The following is a 20,476-nucleotide window of genomic DNA, read 5'->3' on the forward strand; positions in this document are numbered from 1 at the left end:
TGGATATAAACTGAATAACATTAAAGTATTTTTTCTTATCTCATAACTTTGTCATGTTTGTTGGTGAATATGTGAAATAAGCCATTGAAATAGCTTAAAGTATGTAAACCCAAATCTAAGTATCTTGTAGCCCACAAGCCTACAGAGACTGTTGTGTGTGGAACCTTCATTGTTAATGGGAAGGCTACAGTAATTGTTTTCATATTAAAAACTTCAAAATGTTTGGTAATTCTTTTGTTTGGGGGATTCTTTGGATATTAAAATATATCTGACATCATATCAGGCATTTTTACCTTAATTATCCATGGAGATATTGAAATTCTGACTTTGGGTTTATTTTGAGATAGGTTGGTGAATTGGAATATATTGGCGATTTTTAAAATGAAGCCAATGGGTTTTTTTGAAGTCTAGGATAAAGAAAATGAGGAAATACATTGTGCATCAGGTTTGGTAGATGGCTGAGCAAATTATTAAAGTGTTCCATGAAAATTATCCATTCAGTCTAGAGAGGTACCTTCTATTTAAATCTAGACCAAGAGAATTAGCCAAAATAGTAAAGCTTCATTTACTTGAAATTATATATCCTTTTTACAGGGCTAAAGTTAATGATCTACTTCCCCACTTTAGTGATCTTGACAAATCTTATTAAAGCAACCTTGGAAGCATCACCTGGTTCTCTATTTGCATTTCCTGTTATGAAAGTCATAAATATAATAGAAATATTATTTTATTTAGAGCTTATGTAAAATCATATACAATTTAGATTCTATATGACCTCCTCTAATTAGTATAAATCATTCCATTGAAATCCTTAGAAAGATACTAGAAACAGACAGTTCCAAGGATTTTCTATTTTTAATGCCTGACTTGTGGCTCAGTGGAGTAAGTAGATTCTTTGTCTATACTCAGACATATGTAAAGATTTAATAGTTTGTGATGCTTTATTGAGTCACATAGATAGCATAGTTTTTGTTCTTCTAAGAATTTAAGTATTGTTTATTTTTTTTTTTTATGTTTGTATAAAACTATGGAAGGATCCACAAACTAATAAAATGAATACTTTTTTATAAGAGGGAATGGGAACTGGCAAATCAGGATTAAGTTAGAAAGGAGATTATTCACTGCCTAGCTTTCTATTCTTTGATTCTTTTTGAGAACCGTGTAAACAATATTGCCTATTCATAAAATTTAAAAATAAGGTTAAATATTTAAATAACAAAACGAAGATACCATTTAATGAAAGTTGGAGTTGCACATATAATAGAAAGTTAAAAAATATGTACAGAGTGAGTGCATTTTGCGAGCAGCACAGCCGTGTCTACATATCAGTATCCCTTTCCTCATGTATTAAATTAAGTTTTTTGCGCTTATTGTTCAGCAGCTTGACATGGCCAAAATCTAACGATGATGATAATAATAAACTAACAACCATTGACTGTTTACTATGTACCATACTAAGTACTGTATTTAATATGTGTTTTAGATGTGTATCTTTTCTTATCTCTTATCTCTACTTTACAGGTGAGGAAGTTGAGACTTAAGCAAGGCTAAGTAACTTGCGAAGGTCACACAGCTAGTAAGAGGTAGAGCTGATTTTCAGAACCAGGTTCTGACTCATCTAGTCTGTTCTTCTCCCCTTCTGTACTGTCTCTTTGTGAAGTAAAAGGAATCAAAATATCATTTTAATAAAAAGAAAACAGATAGGCATAGTTGAAACTGATTATAATTTAATTATTTGTTTTATCAGTAGATTGGGGAAACTGTGGAACTGGCCATTGTAACCCATATTTACATTTTATTTAGTGAATGTAGAGAGGTAAAATGTTGGTGTTACATTGTAGTAGCATAGTGTTGAACAACTTTCCTGGGTTCTTGAAGCATTTTTTAAAGATTAATTTTGTTTTTTTTTTCTTCCTTAGCATAAGCCGGACCAAGTTGAGGGAGGTGGAACCAGCAGCATGCAGTGGGACGGTGAAGGGTGAACAGTGCACTAACAAAGCCCTTCCATTCACCAGACATTGTTTCCAACGTATCCTATTAACTCAGTTGAGTGTGCATTCAAGTCTTGACTCATTCAGGGCTGTATATTTCATTCTTAAGCTAAATGAAGGACTTTTGAAATAACTAATATTAAAAATAATTTTTATATAACTTCTCATTTCCATGATGTCCTCTGAATAATTTTCTTGCTTATATCTTTGCAGTTAGTTATTCAAGAATCACATCACAATAAGCAAAATTAACAGCAGGTAGCAGGTTCTTCCAATAGCTGTCAGTCACTTGATTAAATTTTGTTAACAGAATTTCAATCCTTCCAGTAGTTTTAGAGAGTTAGTTTGTAAGAAGCAGCTATAACCCTCATTGATGAAAAAATCAAATCATATTATTCAAAAACTGTTTTTAATCTTTTAAGAAGTTATACAGTTTTACAGTGTGCCTTTTGCTATGGGAATAATTTCCTATTTGTATGGAGTACAGCACTGACTTGAAATGAATGAAACATAAACATCACTGAGAAAGAAAATTTCTTCAGACAGAAAATACTTGAGGAAAACTTTTATTAAGGGCTTCAGGCTGGTTATGAAATCTTATTGCTCTCACTTTTATTAAACATTTAAAATTGAGTAGCATTTAAAAATGTATATAGTAACAGTTTCTTACTGTACTATCTATTTGACTTTTGCCCTCCTTTCTATTCTTGGAGTTGTATTTTCACAACTTTTTCAATAGCAGTTTCTATGCAGTAAAGGCTTTATGAAGAGTCTTAACTATAAAAGCATAAAGGAAAAACAGGAAGATACTTCCTTAATAGATATAAAGTAAATTTTGGGGAAATGTAGTTAGTGGCTGAAAGTATATGGATGCTTAAAAGTGTTGGTGATGTAAAGTTGATGTTCCATTTTAATAGTATAGTTTTTATTCAAAAGTAATTTTTCGTAACTTGGAAGTTTGAGTGTGGTGTTAGAAATGTGAAATTAAAAATCCAAATTTGGTAGATGAGGTTTTTTAGAATTATATCATTCAAGAAATGTATACATACTTTGAATGATTATAAGGTCATTGTTTATTAACATACAGTTTGTTTACAGAATTAAGTTATCAGTTATACACATTTTAACAGTTATCAGCTGTTATGTTGTATTCTTTATTTTTTTCAGTTACAGTTTACATTAAATATTCTTTTGTATTAGTTTCAGGTATTTTTATTCTTCTTGATGCGTGTCATACGCAGAAGTTTTCCTTATAAGAAAGTGTTTTTGTTTGTTTGTTTTTAACTGTTACAGTGGAACTTTTAGAAGTTAGTGTGTTAAGAAGGAAATGACCCTGCTTCCCCAAATAACAGAAATCAGAATGACCCTAAAGGAGACTTGTGTTTAGGAGCCCAATAGCAAAATAGACTCCTTCTGATTTCTCTTCTGATAAGTAATGATGATAAAACTATCATCATTTTCTCATATCAGTAGCTGAATTGGCTTTTTAGCTTTTATAAATAATAAAATTTATGCTTACTAAACATAAGTAAGGAAAGAATATTTTATATAAAAATTAAAAAAATTAAGTAGAGTTTCAGTGTGTTTTATCCCTAACTTAAAAACCCCAGATATCCTCTTGAACCGTTCTCAGCAGCTCTTCTCAAGTTGCACGGCCAAGTTTGCAGATGGACAGCAGTGTTCTGTGCCTGTTTTTGACATTACACACCAGACACCTCTGTGTGAAGAACATGCCAAAAAAATGGTAAGTTCAGATTTTATTTTCTGCAGCAGAGGCTTTCACAATAGCTATCCGCAGTGGGAAGTATTTTGTGTCTTAGTACAAACTACGTATGTATATAAATCACTGAAACAAGTTTTATGAAACAATAGTGTTAGCACCTGTTATTTTCTAGTCTGTTCTATTGTACTAAAAAAAAAAAAAAGCCCTGGCTGGTGTCAGTCAGTGGTCAGAGTGCTGGCCCACAGACCAACAGGTTGAAGGTTCGATTCCTGCTCAAGGGGCACGTACCTCCATTGCAGCTTTGATCCCGGCCCCAGTCAGCACGTGCAGGAGGACACCGATCAACGCGTCTCTCACATCAAGGTTTCTCTCTCCCTCTCCCCCTCTCTCTCTCTCTCATCTTCCTCCCTGCCTTCCACTCTAAAAATTAATGGAAAAAATATCCTCGGGTGAGGATTAAAAAAAAAAGAAAAATGCTGGTCATGACTCACTAAATGACTTTCATACCCTCATTTATAAGCAACAGCACTGTCTTAGTGGTTACTTAAATATGGTTATTTTGTTTATTATCTATCCCTTTTCTATACCTCTCTTCTTAAGTTACATTTTCTTATACAGATTTCCCAAGCTCCTTTTTGTCCTATTTCTCTAGGTTTTTGTTGTTTTATATATAGTTCTGTGAATGTCTTGGATAGTGGATACAATTTTGGCCCAAAGCCAAACCTTTCTGTAATTCTACTGAAGTTAATCATTGCTTCTGTTAATGGTAGAATTATAAGCCCTAATTAATTCAGAATAATTTAGAGGAGAGACAAGTCTGAATTAGTGAACTATCTGAATTATATAATAATTTGAAATAAATACATTTGTATTGTTTTCACCCATCAGACACTTAATGAGCTCTTCTGCTATTTGCAAGGTATTGTGCAAGGTATATGTACCACAGTGCTGAGTAAGACAGTTCTTGCCACTTTAAGCATGTTACAGTTTTCGGGGTGCATCGGGGTAACTGACTGGCCAGGGCTTCATATCGAAGGTTGTGATCCTGGTGTTGCTACTAGCTAAATGTTTAACAAGGACTACAACACATTCCTTTTGGAACTCAGTTTGCATGTTTTTAGTTCACTGGCTTCTTCTCTACCAAGAACCTCTCTTGTTTTTTAACTTCCTTTATGGACCATATATTTTGAAAATTTGTATACTAAACTGTACACACAAATGTTGGATAATTGTTTTCCCATTTTAATTTACAAACATTTAAAATTTAGACATTTTTGTTAGCTCATTCAGGCTTTGTCATGATTAAGGACTGATTCCTATGTTCTTGAACCACTTCTGTGGTTCTTCGTTTATTTCACAGACCCTTGGTAACGTGGGCACTGCAGCTTTCAAACCATGGAAGTAATGATCCTGGTTGTATATTTTGATTTTACAGTTATACTGTTCAGCATACTTGTAATAAGACTAGGAAAATATTGTTAAATAAGGAGGTTATACTTCAGGATCTGCTTTATTGACTTTGTAAGAGTGAGGTTTTTATTGGTATAACAACAATTATTGTGTGAATGCTTTAAAGAAATTGAAAGCAGTTTATGCAGCTGATTAAATATTGCTGCTTAGGAAAATTTAGGTAGGCAAACAAGGTTGAATTAGTATAATAAAATTAGTCATAAAATAACACATTTTATATAACAAATCAATTATTAATCAGCATTTTAAAAAGTATTTACAAAGTTTTGAAAGTGGTGTTTTCTCTCAGTGCAGTTACAAAGAATCTGCACTAGTTTGAGCTATTTTTGTTTTAAGATATAAATTATATATGTGAATGAATGTATATAGCTAACACTTGTACCCTGTCAGTCCTCCACTGTGGGAGACTTACACTGGGTGACAAAAACTGTGCAAATCTCTTGGCTGTACTTTCAAACTATATGTCTGAATCCAAACGCATTTGATCAGCTTTGCTGCTACCATCCTAACCTTAGCCACCTTCATCTTTGCCTTGGATTATTAGAATGGTCTCTTAATTGGTCTCCCTTCTTGCCACAGCCCCCGCCCTGTACTCAGATATATTGTTCCCATAGCAGCCAGAGAGGGTTGTGTGTGTATTCCACTTTCTTTTAATTTACGGACATTAAAATTCACTCTTTTTGATGTATAGTTCTATGAGTTTTCACAATGCATCCAGTTATATAACCACTACCATAACCAAAATATAGAACACTGTCACCCCTCAAAATTCTCTTGTTTTATCCCTTTATAGTCAAACTTTGTCTCCACTGATCTACTTCTGTTCCTATAATTTTACATTTTCCAGAATATCTTATAAATAGAATCATACAGTATGTAGCGTTTAGAGCAGAATATACATATGGTCGCTTTAGTTCCCTGATCAGAGCCTTCTGGTGGCTTTTCATAACATTGAGAATCATATCCAAAATCTTTACCACACCCTACGAGCCACTGGCCCTTATGACCTCTCCCGCTTCTTCTTATACCCTCTCCACGCTTCGGAGTTCCAGCAACATTGCCTTCTTGCTGTTTCTTGAACACTCAGTATGGTCCCACCTCAGGAGCTTTGCACTTGTTTTTCTCCTTTCCTAGAATCATCTTCTCCCAGGTTTATACTGGCATTTCTTCATTTCATTTAGGTTTCTGATGATGTCAGTTCATCAAAGAAGTCTTCTGCCCCCCCTCTATCTTCTCACTTTTTATCCTCAGACTCTATCTTATTTTTTTTCCTGAATTTTTTTTATCTACCTTTTTTTTGTCTGTATCTCTTTCCTAGAATGTAAATGTCACAAAGGCAGGAACATTTTTTGTTCATTGCTGCATCCCCAATGCTTAGAACAAACATGCTAATTAAGTAATTGTTGATTGAGTAAGTTAATGGTTAGGCACATAGCTGGGAGAGGTTGAGCTTCAGGCGGAACTAGACTTGGTCACTGGATAGGACACCACTGGTAGCAGAGGCTCATGCTGCAGGAAGTCGGAACATGGCAGACAGAACATGGTGTTCAGTAGGTATGACACTATGCAACAGATGGTGAGTTAGTGCACACATTGTCCTGGCATATAGCAGAATGAGAAAGTTGGGTGTGACTAGTGTTTGTAGTAGGTAGGTAAATGAGCAGTCAGCATTACTCTTGGAAGCAGCTAAGTGAGGGACTACCAAGAGCCAGGCAGAGCCTTGGTCATGGGCAGTTCTGTGTGGATTGTCTAGCACAGTACCAAAAAAGTTGCTGGGCTATGAGACATAAGCTTAGGAGAATAAAACACCAACCTAGACTCAGAACCAGGTAATACTGAGTATCTTACAAGTAGGACTTGTGTATCTTGGGCTGGAGCTCTCTAGCTTCCTCCTGGCTAAGATCTGCACTGGTCCTAGAGGGAAATCCTAGAATGAATGCCCACCACTCTGGTGGATACTGCTAGTTGCTCAGTCACTATTTGTTGAATTAAATAATGGATATAATAAAAGAAGACCTCAAGTGCTGCGCCAAAAAAAACCCACAGGTACTGGGAAACAGCTCTGTTTTATAAATTTGTGCATTTTGACTTAAGCCTACAATTGTGTTTGGTGTCAAGTATTTGGCTGGGGTTAAATTTCTCTTAGATTTCCTGACTTTATGTTTTAATTTTATTCTTTCTTGTTTTGAATTTGATGCTAGTAATTAGTCTAATAATTATTAGCCTTTTTAAAAATTATTATTGATCCTAGAGAGAGAGGGAGGGAGGGGGAGGGAGAGAGAAACATCAATGTGAGAGAAAAATCAGTCACTTGCCTCATATATGGACTGAACCTGTAATGAGCGTGTGCCCTGACTGGGAATCGGACTGGCGACCTTTCGGTGCAAGGGATGATGCTCGGCCAACTGAGCCGCACCGGACAGAGCAGTTATTAATCTTGATATACTATTGTCTACGCTCTTTTTATGTATTTAGTTGTGTTATTACTGAATTCATCAAATCAGAGGTGACATTGGTTGTAAAAACCACTCTTGTTTTATATACCACAAAGAAAGAAAAAATGCTGCACAGTGCATTTCTTATCACTTACAATTTTTGTTTTATACTTACTGAAGTAGCTTTAGACTTAGATAGACATAGATTTTATCTTCTATATAACTTCTGCTTTCAGCTGAATTACTTGACCTGTGAAAGACAGTATTTTCTACTTACATCAACTATAACCCAGCTTCATCTCCTTTGTGGTTTTTTTCCTTTCTCATTGGGTTTTTGCTTCACTAATAATTTTATACCCTATTGCTGTTTGTGTTTTCCTGCATACACAGCAGTTTTTCCTCTACACGTAAAACCAACAATGCACATACGTTAATTCAAATGATGACAGTACAAAGACCTGTGACCAACTTGGAGCATGTATGTAGGTAATGCCAACTATAATGACCATCACCTGGCCAACAGCAATAAGATGGCATTATTGTAAATCACTCCGCCATTGCAGAGGTATTAAAATGGGCATCTTGAAATGGATGAAATATGGTATTCACATTTAAGGGTGCTACCTGAAAAAAGCTAGTTATGTCACCCGTTTCTTTGCCTACTCACTTAATTGCAGCAGTTCTATAAAGCTAGTCTCCCCATTGCCCCCTCTCTTTACCTGGTCTCCCTGGCCCACGTCAGTTACTTGAGGGACTTGCTGTGTCATGATTTCCAGGTCCACATATTCATCTCTTTATTTTTGTGCACCACATAGAGCTTTCTCTTACCTCCTGGACATCTCATACCTCAAACTGTGTGTGAGCCAAACTGAATTCCCTAACTTTTCTTCTGAACCTGTTTGTTCTGCTGTGTTCTCTATCCCAGCTAATGGTATTCTTATCTAACAGTCATGCAGACTAGCAACCCTAGAGACATTTTAGAGTTTTATATCCCTCCATCCTCGCCACATCCAAGGTGCTGTCAAGTCATGAGAATTCTGTCTCGTCAGGTCCTTGCTTTTCCCTTCCCTCTCGCTCTGGCCTTAGGTATTCATCTTGTGTTGACTGTTCAGATGGCCCTCTGATTGGAACTGTTGTCTCCCTGCACTTAGCTGTCCCTTCACATTGCTTCCAGGGTATTAATCCTTTTAAAGAGTTTGTAAAGTCATGCTACTCTTCTCATCAAAAATCATTCCTTATAAAATAAGTTTAAAATCTTTAGCGGGGTATTCAGAGTCACACATGGTCTGGCACCAGACTTCTATAGCTTACTTTTGTATTTCTTCCTCCATTATGCCCCAAGCACCAGTCAAACCCAATTATTTGCTGTTCTTTATTCATTTATTTATTGTTACACATAGTTTTAGGTATATAGTATGTTTTAGGCATTATATAAAATATTAAAAGATACAAGCATTTTTTTATAGGTAGCTGTTAGGTTTTTCCCAAATAATCTCAGTTTAAAATACCCCTTTATTCATTTTAAAGGATAATTTCTTGAGAGGAGATAGCTCCCGTAAAGTTCAGCACCAGCAGCAGAGGAAACCCAGGAAAAAAACCAAGCCTCCTGCACTTACCAAAAAACACAAGAAGAAGCGAAGGCGTGGACCTCGTCGACCCCAAAAACCCATTCCACCTGCAGTACCCCAAGGGAACCTCAGCATGCCCACCAGCGTCTCACTGCCAGTGGAGGCCTCTCAGATCCGGTCAGTGGTGGTGCCAGAGTTTACATTTCCGTCACTTGTTCTGACTTCTTAGCATACCTAGTTTGATTTACCTTTCTAGTGTTGGGAGTAGACTACAAATATATCACTTGGTACATCAGCCTAAACTTTTTAGCTTTCAGCACAATTTTTTAGCTGAACATTTTAGTTTTATCTGTTTGTTTCATTTTTAAACATTATTATGTTGACCAGATTTGAAATCCTCTAAAAAGTATTAAGACACACTTGATATACCAAACTGTAATTAATTCTACTATTTTGAAGTAAAAAAATAGTATCTTGAAATGTTATCTTGAAATATTATCTTAATATAGTACATGAGTAAAGGTTGTAGAAATATTTGACTGCATATGGTAAGGTCTTTTTGCTTTCAAATTTCCTTAAAGTAGGAAAGGAGACATTTTGAGTTAGTATTTCCCATTTTCTTGTTAGAGGAACTTTTCTTGGTGACATTCTTGTGAAGGTAAAAGGGGTGGTGGTCCAACTATGTCATCTTCCCCAGGAGCCCATCCACGCCAGAGCTGAGTGCTGATGAGTTGCCGGATGACATTGCCAATGAGATCACTGACATTCCGCACGACTTGGAATTGAACCAGGAGGACTTTTCAGACGTCCTGCCACGGCTGCCTGATGACTTACAGGATTTTGATTTTTTTGAAGGTATGGTCAGTATTGTCATTCAAGAAAACTGAGTTTTAAAATGAATTCTTAAGAAGGGAAATAGTTTTTGAGGCATGTTTGAAGTATACCTCCTCACATATAATGTTTTCCACTGTAGATAGAAAATAGGATTTTGTGTAAGCCATTTCACCCTTTGCAGAGGGTAAGGACTATGAAGTTTGTTCAATCACATTAGTGGATGGATAGTTTGAGAGCTAGGTTTATAACTTCACTCGTTTAAAATGAGTTTTACTTGAGTTTATTTTTGAGCAAAGACATTTGAAACTTGTGTTTATTGAAGCCATTTAGAACTTCTCCTGGTTTTAATACCCAACCCTGTGCTTTAGTTGAAGTGTACTTTCCTAAAACAGTTTGCTTAATTCTACCAATTCTCTGGTGTTTTCATGGGAAATCTTTTACATTCTTAGAATGTTCCCTTCACTATTTTTCTGATGAATTAATCAAGTTTCTAATATAGATTTTTAAAATATTGTTAATGAAATCAATGTAGGCCCATGAGCTTTCTTTTTATGAAAATTAGTTAGAAATGGGAGAAGAATGAAGAATGAGAGGGAAATACCTATTAGAAAGCAATGCAAAAGCATTATGAAAGGTAACCTAAAGAGGTGAGCTGAGTACCTAGTGTGGAGCTAAAATATGCATATGAATTTCTATATCCTAGTCTTCCACAGCCACCCCTCCAGCTGGAAGAGTCTACAAGCAGAACTTGGTGGGCTCCTCCTATACAGCTTTGTCTCAGTCTGAACTGATAGGTTATGTTTTTTATTTTAATGGCTTTAATATAACTTTAGGCAAAAACAGATGTATTTTCAAATAGTCACCATGAGTTTTAAATTGGTAGACCTTAGAATCCTTAAGAATTTAATGCTTTTTTATTTTTTTAAAATTTATTTTTTATTTTATTTTTTAAAATATATCTTTATTGGTTTCAGAGAGAGGAAGGGAGAGAGAGAGAGATAGAAACATCAATGATGAGAGAGTCATTGGTTGAGCCCGCAACCCGGGCATGTGCCCTGACCGGGAATCGAACCCCGATCACCTGGATCCTAGTCAACGCTCAACCGCTGAGCCACGCCTGGCTGGGCTATTTTTTATTTTTTTTAAAGATATCTTTATTGATTTCAGAGAGAGGAAGGGAGAGGGAGAGAGTGAAATAGAAACATCAATGACGAGAGAGTCGTCATTGATTGGCTCCCTCCTACATGCCCTCAACTGGGGATTGAGCCTGCAACCTGGACATGTGCCCTGACCAGGAATTGAAACGTGATCTCCTGGATCGTAGGTTGATGCTCAACTGCTGAGCCACACCCAGCTGGGCAAGAATTTAACACTTTTTTTAGAGTTGAATGTATTGGGGTGACATTGATGAATAAAATTATGTAGGTTTCAAGCGTACAATTCTGTAATACATCACCTGTATATTGTATTGTGTGTTCACCACCCCAAGTCAAATCTCCTTCCTAACACTTTGATGAGATAGTTTACTTCTAAATGAACTGAAGATGTGTTACAATCTCCAGGACAGCTTGACATTTCAGACCTGTCCTGCATATTAATGTTTCACTTTTTCCTTCAAGTCCAATCCCTGCAAATTTCTCAACGGGGCTTCTTTTTAATAGACTAGTATCCAGGATAACTCAAATGTATGGTTTTTGTAGTATGGGACATGTAAAAGCCCTGCTGATTCTTGATGGCTTTTGTTTACTCAGGAAAGAATGGAGACCTCCTCCCAACTACCGAAGAGGCCGAGGAACTTGAACGGGCCTTGCAGGCTGTAACTTCTCTCGAGTGCCTGAGTACCATTGGAGTACTTACACAGTCAGATGGTGTGCCAGTCCAAGAGTTGTCAGATAGAGGAATAGGGGTGTTCTCCACAGGTACTGGAGCTTCAGGAATTCAGTCCTTGAGCCGAGAAGTAAACACGGACCTCGGGGAGCTGTTGAACGGGCGCATGGTCCATGATAATTTTTCTAGTCTAGAGCTGGATGAGAACCTGCTCCGTTCTGCTACCTTGTCTAACCCACCTACACCCCTGGCAGGGCAGATCCAGGGGCAGTTCTCTGCCCCAGCCAGCGTTGGCCTTACTTCTGCCACTCTGATCAGCCAGAGTGCACTTGGGGAGAGAGCCTTCCCAGGACAGTTTCATGGACTTCATGATGGCAGCCATGCCTCCCAGAGGCCACATCCTGCCCAGCTGCTGAGCAAGGCAGATGACCTAATCACCTCACGACAGCAATACAGCAGTGATCATTCACACTCCTCGCCCCATGGAAGCCATTATGATAGTGAGCACGTGCCGTCTCCCTATAGTGACCATATCACCTCTCCCCACACAACATCTTTCTCGGGTGATAATATGGCAGCTACCTTTTCAGCAGAGATGCCCATCATGGCACAGCACTTGCTCCCAACCCAACTTGAGGTGCCACTTGGAGGAGTTGTAAACCCCAGAACTCACTGGGGCAATCTCCCTGTCAACCTTGGAGATCACTCTCCATTTAGCAACCTTCTCGACGCAGATGGACATCTTCTTTCCACTTCCCTGTCCACGCCACCCACCACTTCGAACTCAGAGACCACACAGCCTGCCTTCGCCACCGTGACCCCCAGCAGCTCCAGCGTGCTTCCGGGGTTGCCGCAGACCAGCTTCAGTGGCATGGGGCCTTCCGCTGAACTAATGGCCTCCACCTCTCCCAAGCAGCAACTCCCTCAGTTCAGCGCAGCCTTCGGCCACCAGCTGAGTTCTCACAGTGGCATTCCTAAGGACCTGCAGCCCAGCCACAGCTCTATAGCCCCTCCTACAGGCTTCACAGTAACAGGTGCCACAGCTACAAGTACCAATAATGCATCTTCTCCTTTTACCTCCCCTAACTGAGCGTGTCTGTGTGTTGCAGGCAGGTGGGGAACCTAGTGTTTTCTATCTTTGTTTCCTCTTTATCACCCTTCCCCCTTTTCCTAAAGAAGATTTTAAAAATAACAGATGGGGACTTGAAGGGAACTCTCTTTTCCAGTTAAACAAGTTACCCTGCAGTGGACCTTGCTTCAGTGTTCACATGTGCTCCTTTGCACTGGTGCTCATTCCCTCCTGGCAGGTTCACTCCCCCAATGGTTTCCCTAGTGGCTCAGCACAGTGACTGGATAGAATTGACTCTTAGCAGCAAGTCCTAGAAGTGGAAGATACCTCAGATTACCAGTGCCCTTTACTATTTCCTAGTATTCAAATCAATGCTTTCCATTTTATTACCAGGTCTTTACATAGGTGGTTCTAGATAGAATGATCCCATTCATTGAGTCCCTGTGTGTAAGACGGAGCAAATGGTGTGCGGAGGCCGATCAAGGCTCTGACTTAGCACCAACTGCTAAATACCAGTGAGGCCAGGATTCCATTCCTAATCGTGATCATGTTTAATTAAAAAGAAAAAAATTAGTCTTTCGACTGCTTGTGTGTATGTGTGCGCCCACGCGTGTGTTTTTGTGCAGGGCAGGAAGCAGCTGTCCCTATGTTGTTCTTTTTCCCCCTAATGAGTATGTAAGGCTCTTATGTCTTTCCCACACTTCACAACCCTTATAACGCAGGTCATTCTTTCCCACTGAGTTAACTAAGTTTACTGACTAGAGAGGGTGGTGGTCGGTCACATGAATAGCACAACCCTTTTCTGCTAAGTTAGCCTGAAACACAAAGCTGGATTCATGTCAGTGCTGTGGGTATGTCCTGAAAAGCTTGCCTGGAATGACTGCAGGGTTGTTGAGATCCTGAGGTTTGCTGGTAATATCGCCTTTTAGATGTGCATTTGTTCCTGAATCCCTCTGTCATGGAATACATTCACGAGGTGTAGTTAAAGGAAATGTTTCAATGTGGAAAGCGGGATAGGTCTGATAGATTTGGAAAGATGGCATCTGTGAACTTCTTGGTCTGTCTTTTGCTTTTGAATTTTTCATGTTTACAGTAGTGCTTCTTTGGTAAGATTTGTAAAATGTTGAAGACACTTGTAGAATCAGTGTACCAGTTGTGAAGTGGTATGTAATATCTGAAGGATACACATTTTAGTTTCTTTCAAAGCAGATTATGGAAATGAGACATAAATTTTACCCAATCATTGGTACTTTTAAAATAATTTAAGTGCTTAGGTTTAAGTTTTGGGAAATTGTCCTAAGTACCAGGATTTTAGGCTTAAAAATCATATTGGGTAGTTTAGTAAATTGGTGACTAAGAAATGAATATGTGAGTTTTCTTTTTACCTGCCTTCTCCCTTGCCCTCTCCCCTCCCCCAGAAGGGTGGAACTAGATTTTAAAGGCATCTGTCCTCTGCTTTTGCTGAGACAACGTTTTATTGTCCCTTGAGGTACCATTGGCTATTTATACCTGAGTGTAGTCTAATTTAACATATATATATTTTAAAAGATGAGTAGAGAGAACCTATCTATTAATGATGTGATATAATGCTTCATTTGTCAGGGAATATTTGATCTTAATTTCTTTTCAATAGGTAAAGATTTTGATGTATTTTCCTACTTCCTATATGTATTCTCTTTATGCCATGCTACTTGTAACCAGTCCCTTCTTTTGAAAGCTTTTCTTTCTCTGCTTTTTAAAGGAATAATGGTGATCAGCAGGCATTATGCATATACCATGTGACTGAGATTACGGAGGGGAAGTCACATGACAGTAAGAAATCATTATATGCCCTATTTTGTATTTATTGAAAGTTTCTTTTTTTGGGCCAAAAATATGTTTGTAATATATTTAGTTGTTTTTTTTAAATCATGATAATTGATTGGGAGATTTATTTTTAATAGCTTTGCCTTTTTTGCAGATTGAGAAATTTCTAAATTATAAATTATGTCACAAAGCAAAATTATATTTGGTATCACCATAAATTTCTATTCTGAATGGTGAGAACAGATCACTTGAATATTTCTCACCTGTGAACCTATGTTAGTAAGCTTTTTTATTTTAATGTACTGTAACAAAATGATTATGAGTAGTTATACCTGCTCAAAAGTGTCATTTAGTTTCCTAAACTCTTTTCACACCCCATTACAATAACTGCCCATTCCCAGGGATTTGGTTTAGTCTCCACTGTGTACTGACTGAAGGTCATATGGAGCAGCACATCGACGTTCCTGTCAGCCCTTTGACAGCAGAGGGAAGTCACGGGCAGTCGATTTGAACGTTTCTGGCCATTTATCCCTCGTGGTAGCTGCTTAAAATTCTTCAGTTATCAAAACTGAGTTTGCAGTAAGTTGCACATTTTATTGTTTGCAATTTTCTGTTTTATGTGCATTTAAAAGCCCTTTTCTGCTTTCTAGTAAGGAGGCAGGAAATGATCAGGAATGTTGCCAGTTACAGCTTCACACCAAAAACTTGGAGAAAATTCATTTTTGTGTAGATGCCCACAATGATAGCTGAAGAAAGGGCACCCGTAGAAAGTACCCAGTGTAGGCGTGAGGAATTAGCAAAAAGCTAAACAAAACAAATTTTTCCTCTTATTTCATCTACTTCAAAACAAATATCTGAGCTTGCAGTTTGCTTTGCTCTTGCTATTTCTTGAGTCCCCTTTTGGAAGATGGAAGAACATCTGTGAACCCAGAGGTATTCATTACGTTTTTCTTGTAGCTAATGGAGAATTCTAGTCTATTAGTAGCAGGTTTGCTATTAATATGTAAAGAAAGGAATGACGTATCTTTTACTCCAGAAATATGAAAATCAGTGTCTTGTAATATAGCACTTATGCTATAATACGGCAATACTGGAATCAGAAACAAATTTTACATACGGTCCTAATTAGATGGAAGCTAGCTTTTATTCTAGTGTTAAACTCATGAGAAGTAGTGGCAAAGAAGGTTCACTCTGTTTCTGTAGTTCTTTGGGACCATTTATAAAGGCCAGTTAGATTGTGTTAATGCGATTTTATTTACAAAGATGCTGCAGTTAATGGATACGTTCTGTGTTCTGAAAATCTGAATCCCATACTAATGTATATTCATTGGCTGTGATCTATAGCATCCGAAGAAAATGATGTGTTTTCTCATTTACTCTCTCTACATAATTGTGAATATTATTTTAATTAAAGTACTTAAGACATTGTTTTTTCCTCTGTTAAAAATGGCTTGGCAATTTGCACATCTGGGTAGGTTATGTAGCTAATAAACAATTTACAATAGTTAATAGCAATTACACTTGACCCATCAAGTGACAGACTATGCAATGAAGAAATTTCCTAATTCTCGTCACATGGCTTATACAGTGGAGGATTATTTTCTCTAGGAACCTACCGTGTGAGATCCGACTGCTTTATAAATGACGTCCTGGGCAATTTCACGCTGGCAGGCAGCGTGTCGTGTTTAGTGCTCCTCCATGAAAAGACTGCAATTTAATGAGAAGCAAGTAGTAGGTATGGAAGTAAAATTGGAACTTTTTTTTCCTTAAAATTGTAGTTATGTCTTGAGTGGCTTCAGGCTAAAGAAAGCTAATCCTTTATCTTTGCCAAATAATTATTTATAAGAATTATTTCTTAAATAAGCCCAATCTTTCAACTGCAAGTTAGGAATCCTCCTCTGTAACTAACACTAAAGTGTTTCCTTATTGTTCTCAATCCGTGATCACAACCCAGAGAAGCAAAGACAGTTCTTTGATTTGGAAAGAAACGACGTCTGTGACACACACAGGTACCCTGTCGGTGCAGTTCTTTTCCTATGTGAAATAATTTTTGTTTCTGTTGACCTGTACCATTCAGTTTTGGTCACTGGCGCTAGAATTTGCTCATGTGGGAAGTCCCGTGCTGTCTGTCGCCGACACTTGGCTGCAGTCCCTCCCGAGCGCTTGCGTGGGGTGGTGATGGTGGCCGGCCGGCTGCACCAGCAGGGTCCGTGCGAGGCAGTCTCCTTTCTCCAGGCTAGTTCAGAAGGCGGTGTGGGTTGGTGGTGTACAAAGATGAGGCTGTTGATAACACTAAACTAACTATTTAATAGGTTTGAAATTCATTAAAGATTTTTTAAGTGTCTAGTTTGCATTTTCTTCATCGTCTTTCCTTTTAGCCTTCTTTCAACATTCCATGAAATTCTACTTTTAACCTGGAATGTATAGAATAATGTTTAATGGTCTTCTAAATGGTCAACAGAACTTCCTAGTTTACTGAGGCAGTTTAAAGAACTGGAAAGAAAATGCAGTCCTCCCAGACAGTCTTCATTTGTATCTTTCATCACCAACACCTACATCGCGCCAAGGATTTTTTCCTGACAAGAAATATATTTCTTGGGGGGTATAGGATGGGAATATATATGATAGAATATAGATTTTTTCCCCTTCTCTCAATACATTGAAAATAATTGAATCTTCCCTGGCATTTTACGGAAAGGTAAAACAATTTAACGACTTCTTAATATCTTGAACTTCATAAAAAGTTCCAATATATTCTGGAGGGAGCCAAAATCTGTGTTTAGTAGATTAACATTTTAAATGCTATCATTCAAAAGATTTGTAATAAAATATCGGTGAAGAACATATTCATTTCCCTCTGACCAGTGAATTACGAAAGAACAGAAAACATAAATGAATAATTATTTCTCCCCGAATAACCAGTATCATTAATGCTAAAATTGTGGGTCAAATTTAGAGAGCCTTACTTCCAAATAGCAAAAATCCTTTTTTCACTCCAGCTCTTACTGTTTGTTAGCTTTCCTCTCTGCACTGTGATACAGAGCTAATCAAAGGAATTGTGGCATCAGAGAGCAAATTTGGTATGACTTTCTTTACCCTTGGTTCCTGGATCTTGGGAATGTTTGGTTCCTTTCAGTGGCAGAGTTTTTGGTGATCTAAACTTTAGTCTGCTAAATAATCTTGTAAGAGAAAACCTGCCTAACTCTTTCTTAGTAAGCTCTGTAGGGCAGCACAGCTTTCCTTCCTTTTCTCCTTCTGCCTGCTTGCTCAGCCCACCCCAGTCCTGAAGTGTGTTTGTACACACACACACACACTCTCTCTCTCTCTCTCTCTCTCTCTCTCTCTCTCTCTCTCTCTCTCTCTTCTCTCTCTCTCATCCTGGCCTAACAGAATCCTCTTCTTGTTTTGGTTCTGTTTTGTTTTTGTTTATTTTTTAAAGCTGGGGACCACTGAAGTAAGCTCTGTATGCACCCAAAGCTCCCCTTGGAAAATTTTTCAGCGTGCAGTGCGGAAGGCTCCAGTGCAGCTAAATGCCACACCATTGCTTTTACTTGGGGAATAGACTGATTGGCCCTGAAATGACTCCACCTCGTTAAGGTCCAGTGGGCTCCAGCGGATCAGTGTGGAAGTGATGGACGTTGTCTTCATCTGCTTGGAAGGGTTGAATCTGTTCCTCTCAACAGTGATAGTTCTTTTCACTGTATAGTGTTGAGTATGTCTCAGGGATTCCTTGCGGAAATTAGGGCAGATTTTAAAATAAAAAAATAGTTTTCAAAAAACTAAAGGTGACTCATCATTGAAGAGAGCGCAAGAAAGAGAAAACATTTGGTTTCATAGCCCACAGTGTCTTGCATAGGACTTTTTTCCTTTCTCCTTCAGCCTCTCATCTCAGCTTCAGCATACAGAATCCTTTCCCATCATGCACAGCTTTAAAACTTTTATTTAAAAATCTCCTTCCCCGATGAGCTTTCAGAATACTTATTGTAGATTTTAAGAGAAAAGGTATATTAATTTATGCTATTAACATCACCTCATAAATTATAAGTTTTATACTAAAGCTGTATTGAGTGTAATGAGTTATGTTGCCTATGTGTTTAATAGCTAAAAAAATTATATATGAGCTTTTTTTTTTTTTTTTTTGACAAAACAAACTAGTGAAGCACCTTTTTACACTGGATCTCTGCCGTGTCAAGGTGTATAGCTATCCTTTGCTACCTTGCAGATATATAAAATAAAAGGATATCCTGGGGCCTCAAAATGTAGAACACCTTTAGACCATTTATTACTGCTCATAGGACTGTTGAGAATTACATTTCTTTAGTAAATGATCTGTGGTTTACACTTAAGATGGGTAGAAGCTTAGTTACAGGGTAAATAGAAATACATAGATCAAGTAAAATTCCCAACTACTGTAGCTGGACTTTGTAAACTAAGTTTTTTAAGACCTCTTTTATTTCCTATGGATTTATTCTTTAATTTACAGTTGATTCTGTAAGTTGGGAAGTAAAATAGAGAAAATAATAAATCTAGATGTTCTCAGTGTCTTATTCAGGAACCTTTTTATCCCTCCTCACTAAGGAATTCCCACTGTGACTTAAAAATAGAATTAAATTACTTGTGTGCATGTATATGTCTGTATTTTTACACACATGCAAAAATACACATGGGGGCACGTGTGTGAGAGATGAATGTGTGCTTCAGTGAAAATAGAGAAAGGTAACAATGTATTGTAGAAATATGATTGATTTAGTTGAGGGTATTGGAGTTACTTTCTCAGTGTTTCTGTTGTATGAATATACCAAACTTTTCATCATGTTATCTTATGTTAAAAGGCTAGCTCTGATATCATGTGCATTTCATTCTAAAGTTTTGATTAACTTATATTATGCTATGTTTTTAAAATGACATGGAAACAGCAGGTTCTAAGACCAGCCTCTCGCTTTTGAACATAAAAATAAGAGAGAGACCGAGTTGTGTTTATCTATTGGGGTGACGGGACCAGAGATCAGTTGAACCTTTTTTTTTTTTTTTTTAGGTTAATAGATTTCTTCGTATTATGAGTTAGAAAATGTTGATCATCTGTCTTTTCTTGGTGAAGTTAAAATTACAGGCCTTATATAAAGAATGCCAATTTTTGAAGGGGCTGCTTTGTTTAAAGAGTTGGTGGGATCATTTAAAAGTGCATATTTCAAAACTCACGATTTCAGTTATTTTCAAAAGTGAAGAAAAAAATTAGTTGTGCTATTATTTATGATGTTAGTGCCCCCTCCCCTATATTTTGGTTATAGGAAAAACCATGCTGCCCTTGACTTGATTCATGTGGAATTACACATTCCTATATTTTGAGGTTTGCCATTTTGCTCTATACATTCATTACTGGATTATCTGGTGGTCGGAAATAGTCGAAACTAGAGTTGTTATCAAATGCTCCAGTCACATTTATTTTTAATATAAAAAAATCATGTACTTTGAAATATGTCAAAACTTCTGATAATACACCTGAGTTTATAGTTATCTTTGAAGCCTCATTCATCTGTATAGTCAAGACCTAGGAAAGCTTTATATGTTCTTTTTACAGTTGTATTTTTGCAGTATCTCCCAGCTCCATTCACTCTTGCTTTATGGATTTAAAAAAATCTGCATATTTCTTGTACATATGCATGCAAATGAAAGAAGGGAGTTTGTATTGGTGCCATTTCTCCCTTCAGTTACTGATTAATGGGATTCGCTAGAATAAAGTCCCCCTGATTGAA

At 37.4% G+C, this 20,476-nt stretch overlaps 1 protein-coding gene across 3 annotated transcripts in view; it reads left to right on the forward strand.

Annotated features, from left to right (window-relative positions):
- INO80D (INO80 complex subunit D) overlaps window positions 1-13,474 on the forward strand; it is a 50,416-nt gene extending 36,942 nt beyond the window's left edge. For all 3 annotated transcript variants that reach the window (XM_081142721.1, XM_081142722.1, XM_081142720.1), the window contains 5 exons: window positions 1,920-2,029; window positions 3,602-3,735; window positions 9,147-9,364; window positions 9,885-10,042; window positions 11,773-13,474. In XM_081142721.1, the coding sequence (XP_080998847.1) occupies window positions 1,920-2,029; window positions 3,602-3,735; window positions 9,147-9,364; window positions 9,885-10,042; window positions 11,773-12,938 (1,786 nt within the window). In that variant the 3' untranslated portion in view covers window positions 12,939-13,474. The remainder of the gene's footprint in view (window positions 1-1,919; window positions 2,030-3,601; window positions 3,736-9,146; window positions 9,365-9,884; window positions 10,043-11,772) is intronic.
- The last annotated feature ends 7,002 nt before the right edge of the window (window positions 13,475-20,476 follow it).

The sequence above is a fragment of the Miniopterus schreibersii genome (assembly GCF_964146895.1).
Source record: "Miniopterus schreibersii genome assembly, chromosome: 7".
NCBI classification, from domain to species: domain Eukaryota; kingdom Metazoa; phylum Chordata; class Mammalia; order Chiroptera; family Miniopteridae; genus Miniopterus; species Miniopterus schreibersii.